This window comes from Octopus bimaculoides, chromosome 24 (genome assembly GCF_001194135.2).
Source record: "Octopus bimaculoides isolate UCB-OBI-ISO-001 chromosome 24, ASM119413v2, whole genome shotgun sequence".
Classification (NCBI taxonomy): Eukaryota; Metazoa; Mollusca; class Cephalopoda; order Octopoda; family Octopodidae; genus Octopus; species Octopus bimaculoides.
The window spans coordinates 7,204,876-7,212,352 of NC_069004.1; the positions used below are offsets into that span (position 1 = coordinate 7,204,876).

The 7,477-nt window shown below is 37.0% G+C and overlaps 1 protein-coding gene across 1 annotated transcript in view; it reads right to left on the minus strand.

Annotated features, from left to right (window-relative positions):
- Positions 1-6: 6 nt before the first annotated feature.
- Positions 7-7,477, minus strand: part of LOC106870861 (uncharacterized) — an 8,564-nt gene continuing 1,093 nt past the window's right edge. Inside the window, exons 2-4 of the mRNA XM_014917096.2 lie at positions 6,043-7,303; positions 3,097-5,148; positions 7-2,146 (exon numbers count right to left, since the gene is read on the minus strand). Of these exons, the coding sequence (XP_014772582.1) occupies positions 981-2,146; positions 3,097-5,148; positions 6,043-7,303 (4,479 nt within the window). The 3' untranslated portion in view covers positions 7-980. The remainder of the gene's footprint in view (positions 2,147-3,096; positions 5,149-6,042; positions 7,304-7,477) is intronic.

The window sequence follows — 7,477 nt, forward strand, 5'->3', positions numbered from 1 at the left end:
GATGATTATGGTTTCTTAAAATGGTATTTGGTCAGATTTTGCTAGAAACACAAAAATATTATCAAACAAATCAGCCAATCCCCATTGTATTACTAGTACCATTTGTTGTTGTTGTTGTTGTTTCTTATTGAACCCCCATCCTTTTTCAACAAGCAGATAATAATAATAATAATAATAATAATAATAATAGATTCTAATCTTGGCACGAGGCCAGTAATTTTGAAGGGTGGGTGTGTTAGGTGATTACATCAACACCTTGCACCACCCCGCTCTGGTACTCAAGTGATACTTTATTTTATCGGCGCCCCAGAAAGATAGAAGGCAAAATTTGTCCTTGGTAGAGTTTGAACTCAGAATGTAAAGATTTGGAAGAAATACTGCAAAGCACTTCTGATCATCTGAAAACTCTGCCAGACCAATAATGATACTAACAATAATAATAATAATAATAACAATAACAATAATAATAATAATAATAATAATAATAATAATAATAATTATAATAATAATAATAATGATAATAATAATAGTAATGGTATGAAATTATAGCGTAAGGCCAGGAACCATGACAATAATAATGATAATAATAATAATGATAATGATAATAATAATAATAATAATAATGATAATAATAGCAATAGTAATAATAATAATAATAATAATCCCTTCTTACATTGGCACAAGGCCAAAAGTTTTGTGGGGAAGGAACAGTCAAATAAATCATCCCAGTACATGACTGGTACTTTATTCCATCGACCCCCAGAAGGATGAAACGCAAAATTTGCCTCTGTGGGATTTGAACCCAGAACGTAAATAATAATAATAATAATAATAATAATAATAATAATAATAACAATGATAATAATATAGATCATGATAATGTGAAATGTTTGGGGTTTTTTTTGCCATCTGCATCAAATGCAAGATGTGGAAGTGTTTAATTAATTTAAAAATTAACAGTTTTTAGTTAATTAACACCCTCAAACATATGACGAGCCATTGTCAACGTGATAAGGAGGAGGCAGTCTGTAAGGTGGTGGTGGTTGAGAATACGTGTTGCCGTAAGTCGCACTTTCATTTCCGTAAATATCTTCGTCTGATGGATACTCCTGTTCATCAAAAGTGGACGGCTGATAGGGTAATCCGATCTGTGGTGAAAATTTGCGACGCCCACTCGATTTGGGTTTACCATCTCCTGGAAGGATCACGGCTCGTTTTGATCGGATCGCTTTGTCCTTTTGTGCTTGTTCTCTGTGAAACATTACAGGATCTTGGTCCTCGAAGGAATGTCGCTGTTCTTTCGGTTTGCTTTTTTCTTTGTTTTGCTTCCGACTGCATATTAACAATATGATGACGACTATGAAGATAGCAATGGCGACGGCGATAACGGTCGGAATGATAGCTTCCGCCCATGGGTCAACATCAACCATACCACCTGCTTCGCTCGGTTCTGATACATCTTGACATGCGCCTTTCATTTGGAACTCAACACTGGTAACCTTGTACTTGGGAGACATGTATTTGCTGAATTTTGGGTTGATGTAACCCCTGTAGTCAACAACCTTCTGTTTCACTTCATGTATGGTCGCATTATCACAGCGATCAGTAGGGATACTATTATTGGTCCATGTTACAATCAGTGACCCCGGTCGAGTATCCAAGACAGTGATATAGTTTGAATCCTTGTCGCCGAAATATGACGACAGCTTTTTAATCAGGTTTTTGAATTTTCTACGATCATTTAGAAACCGTCTTCCATTCACATCGAATCTCATAATGAATTCTTGCGTCGGCAATGAATCGGTATCGGTGTAATTTATGTAAATCAAGATTATATCCTGTGCTATTTTGCCACCCTGATCTATAGCATTTATAGTTATCTCAACAGGACTATCCTTCACATCCCTCGGCAGTGGTAGGCCAGAAAAGATTTGTTTAGCTTCATCAAATTGTACCCAGGATTGAGAATAAGTCGGAGGTTTGTATGAATCCCATCTGAAAGCAATGTCAAGAGTTAAATCCTTTGTGGATCCATCTTCAAGATCATTGAAAGTATTTTCTGGTATTTGGAATTCAAAATTCTTCCCAGCAAAAGCATAGATTTTGCCGATTGGATTGATGACATCTGGAGCCATATTTGTGTGTTCTGCAATGAGAAATAAAATATATGTTACATTATATATGTGTATATACAAACATTATATAAATATTTTATATTATGCTTAGAAGTGAGGCATATTACCAGAATTTTCTTGCTCAAATTGAATAGAATAAGTCACTCTAAATCCTTGTTAGGGTATCTGTGTAAATGAAGTAAGGACTGGCTAGCTTGTACCGGCAGGGAGTTATATCATAATGAAGTCAAACCAAGTAATAATACTTTGAATACATTTACTACATACATTTCAGATCATTGCACAACAAATAAAAAGAAATTCTTCTCTTACACAACATCTTCTTCAGTTCAGGTATTTCAGAATATTTTAAAATGTCTTAACTGAGGAAGATATTGTGTAAGAGGTGAATTCCTTTTTCTTATTGCACAATGATCTGAAATATGTGTATTAAATGCATTCAAAGTATCATTACTTGGTCTGGCTTTATTTTATACATATATAAAATATATAGAGTGGCTGTGTGGTAAGAAGCTTGCTTCTCAACTACATGGTTGGGCAAGAGTCTTCTACTGTAGCCTCAAGTCAGGCAAAGCCATGTGAGTGGATTTGGTAGATTGAAACTGAAAGAAGCCATCCTATGAGTATATATATATATATATATATATATATATATATCATCATCATCATCATCATCATTGTTTAACGTCCGCTTTCCATGCTAGCATGGGTTGGATGATTTGACTAAGGACTGGCAAGCCAGAAGGCTGCACCAGGCTCCAGTCTGATCTGGCAGAGTTTCTACAGTTGGATGCCCTTCCTAACGCCAACCACTCCGAGAGTGTAGTGGGTGCTTTTACATGCCACCGGCACGAGGGCCAGCCACAAGGTGCTGGCAACAGCCACGCTCAGAAAGGTGGTTTTTACATGCCACCTGCACGGGAGCCAGTCCAGCGGTAAGAGATAAGAAGGGTGTACTTACTCGGTTTTTTATCCTGTCCTTGTTTACGTTGCTTCTTCTTTGTTACTTTACGGCCCCTTGCTGTTGTCATTTCAGGAGTAAATTCCACTGTATTCCATTTTGGAATCTGTTTAGTTACGAAATAATCATCTGTTGAAACCCACTTATTAGAATCAGTTCTTTCTGTTGTGGTATATGTATCAACAGTTTTTGTCTGCTCGACTGGGAACCGAGAAGATGTTCTCGTCACTGATTCTCGTGGCTTACATCCATACCCTGGAACACAGCTTGTAGAAGAATGTTTGGGTTGTTCAAGAACAGTAGTAGAGTCATAGTCTTTGCTTTTTCTGACTCCTGCTGTTGTCGGCACGTTAGGGTTGGTCGGAAACACGACCGGTGTTGAATAGAGTCGTGTCGATTCAAGGACTGAATCTACATCTTTAGTTTTTAATACATGGTGAGTCGTTGATGAGAATGAAGGCCGGTACCTTTCACTGCTGCGAGATGGCAGCAGGATGTGAGAGGAAGAAGAGATCATTTCTTGCCGTTGAGATGATAGTCTGTGAAGCATCGATGTTAAGTTCTGCTTATGACTGCTGATATCTCTGCTTGCAATTGGTAAACGACTTTCAGACGAACTAGGCATTAAAGTCGAATAATCACTTCTATGTGATGACGGCCTGAGGTCTGTGTACATATGATCAAATGTGTGAGTATGTGATGGTTTGGGGTAGAAACTATCCCTGCTGCTTGATGATGATGTTGGTCTAATTTGTTCTGATGTCCGATCGACTCTTCTATGTGATTGTTTAACCCCTGTCGAGAAAAGATCAATTGATTTGGTCAATGGCTTAATTTCTGATGACGTTTCAACTCTGCCGTGTGATGGTCTAACATGTAAAGATGAATAACTCATGCTGAGTGATGGTCTAATGCTCACGGGATGCTCTGATCTATGATATGACTGATCAACAGAATGTGAAGGGTTAATAGTCACATGAATGTTGTCATGCGTTGTAATAGAATCAATCACATGCGATGGTTTAAGCTTTATAGATGAATGTTCATATAGTATATGAGTTGGTTTAAGAGGTACAGACGAGTATTCGTGCCTTTCGGATGATTTGTGTCCAGTAGGCGGATGGTAAGGTTTGCTTCGAGAAGAATCGACATGAAAAGAAGATGAAGAAGGAATTCGACTCCTTGATATATTGATTTTATATGATTGTGATTGGCTGATATGAGAATGTATTACACTGCTGACTGGGAATTTCAAGTGTACAGAAGACTGATCAACACTGCTAAATGGCTTAAACACTGTAGAACTGGATCCATCAAGTGTCGGGAATGGTTGTCTATACAGAGAAGAATGGTTGCTGATATGTGATGGCTTAAGACCAATAGATGTATCATTGACTTTAAGAGATGGTTGATGTATTATATGCGACTGACTACTGCTATGAGCTGGCTTAATATCAACATAAGAGTGACCACTTCTACTCTGTGATGGTTCCACATGTACGGTGGGGGATCGACCATCAATTTGTGAGTCCACTTCAGAATGACCACTTTTGCTACTCGATGGCTGAAGAGATACAGAAGAATGACCACCAATTTGTGAATCTATATAAGAATGACCACTCAAAATACGTGTTGGTGTTGGTCTTACTGGTATCGAAGAAGAAGAATCTCTGGAACTCTGTGACGCTTTATGTGTTACAGAAGCACGTGATGAAGACATGGTAACAAGCGGTAATTCAATTGATGTCAATAAGTCAATGGGGACCATTCCGCTTGGCCAAATGACTGGAGATACAGTGCTCGAGCTTGGCGTTACCGTTTCTTCGTATGTCGTACTTTGTGGAACATTCCGTATCGTAATTTCACTCTCTTCGAAATAAAACGTGTTCGTGTCCGTCTGGTCAACATACAATGTCTTCAGAACCGGTGTGGATTCTCTAATGATGCTGCTCTCTGATGGCTTCAATGTTATTTCTGATGTAATATCTTCATCTTCGTCAATATCTTCCTCACCAGATCCAGACCCAGACCCAGAACCATAATATTCCAGATCTGCAAGATTAAAGGAAGAGGAAAATGGATAAATAAAAATTAATTCATTAAAACCATTTTACACTTTAAACTGTATTAATGACTCTTCATATCATTACAGTTACTATGATGGCATAAATTATGTAAATGACTATTTGTATCATTACTATAACTGTGATGGCATAAATTATGTAAATGACTATTTGTATCATTACTATAACTGTGATGGCATAAATTATGTAAATGACTATCTGTATCATTACTATAACAGTGATGACATAAATTATGTAAATAACTTTTTGTATCATTATTATTGTGATGGCATAAATTATATAAATGACTGTTTGTATCATTACTATCTGTGATAGCATAAATTATGTAAATGATTATTTGTATCATTACTATAACTGTGGTAGTATAAATTATGTAAATGACTATTTGTATCATTACTATAAGAGTGATGATATAAATTATGTAAATAACTTTTTGTATCATTATTATTGTGATGGCATAAATTATGTAAATTACTGTTTGTATCATTATTATATCTCTGATAGCATAAATTGTGTAACTAACTATATTGTTACTGTTACTATGATGACATAAATTATGTAAATGTCTGTATCATTACTGTAACTGTAATAGCATAAATTACATAAATAACAGTATTGTTGCTGTTATGTGATAGCATAAATTATGTAAGTAACTGTATTGATATTCTTACTGTGATGGCATAATTTATGCAAATGGCTTTGTATTATTGTTGCAATGGTTTAAACTCAGTAACGAGTCCCGTTGTTTTATTTATGATTGCAAAGGAAACAAACCTCTTAACTATATGGCATGTCTGCTACCAATTATGCAGTGACTGATTATCAATTAAAGAAAAACAGGTAGATCGTATTATGGTCTTACCTGTTCCAGAATCTTCATCTCCATCAGTGTCTGTAGCTAGTGTTGGTGTGGCTGCAATTAAAGGAGTCATAGGCGGTTTAGTAATGTCTTTTCCCAAATTGGTTGGTGGAGTTATAGGTTCTTCTGTGGTAAATTCACTGAAACGAGACACGTCTCCTGATCCAGAGATTTCATAGATACCTGTGTGATACTTGCTGCTTTCATGCCACTTTACCATGGTGGTATATCTATCTGGCTGGCTAGTTTTTTTGGGTGTGTATTCCGAATATGTGAATGAGGATGTCGGATGCAACTTATCTGCAGACACAGTTTTCGATTTCTCAAACAGACTTTCTGAATGGGCCGGCACTGTGAAACTTTTTGTTGGTTCGACTTCAATTACTGATTCTCTTGAAGACACAAATACAAGACTTGATTCTTTGGTTGGAATAATTTTATCCGTCATATGATCTCTTTTAGTCTCATACTCTTTCGATTCTAATTTCTGCAAGCTTTTCAGTAACTCAGTTTTAAGCGAAGCAGAGTACAGTGACGATGAAGACTTGACGATCTTAGTTGCAGGAACCACCTCTATTTGAGGAGTTGGCGTTGGCGTCGAGTTTTTGGGTATTGCACGTTTTTTACGTGACCGATGTTGTTTGGAAGGGTTTACCAATGCCGATATATACCATCCTACGACATCGTAACCAACCTCCCTAGTCAGACGCCCACCTTCAACATTGTGTTGCAACACTTGCATGAAAAGACTCACCTCTTTAAACACGCCACATGGTACCCTCCATGTTAATTCTGTCACATTTGGAAGCACCGCATCGGTGTTGCCACGTCCAGATGCCAAGATGCTGAAACTTTGTGATTTGTCTTGCATTGAAAAGAGTTCTTTGCTTGCCGTAATTGTTATCAATGTCTCATTGATATCAAGGAAATCGGCAAGGTTTCTCATAATATTATACCTGGCCAAGGCATCCAACTTATACAAATTAACAGCGAAGATTAGAGTTGTCTGAATAAGATTAATACCTTTGTAACAGGTTTTCTCTGGTTTCTTCTTACTACTGTGTTCATGGCTCATATAATATGGCTTTACCTCAAGGTAAAAAATATCAGAAATGAACTCACACTTCTTCGCTTGGTCTGATAAAGTTATTTTAATATACAAACCAAATCCATCATGCATCGTTGGTACGGCTATCAACTTCCGTGTGGTTTCTTCAAAGGTAATCCACTGTGGCAGCGTTTGATTTTGAGATGCTGCGGTTACCTGTAAAATAAAAGCAAAGCAGTTACTCTTTTATTCTTTTATTCTTTTACTTGTTTCAGTCATTTGACTGCGGCCATGCTGGAGCAACGCCTTTAGTCGAAACAAATCAACCCCAGGACTTAGTCTTTGTAAGCCTAGTACTTATTCTATCAGTCTCTTTTGCCGAACTGCTAA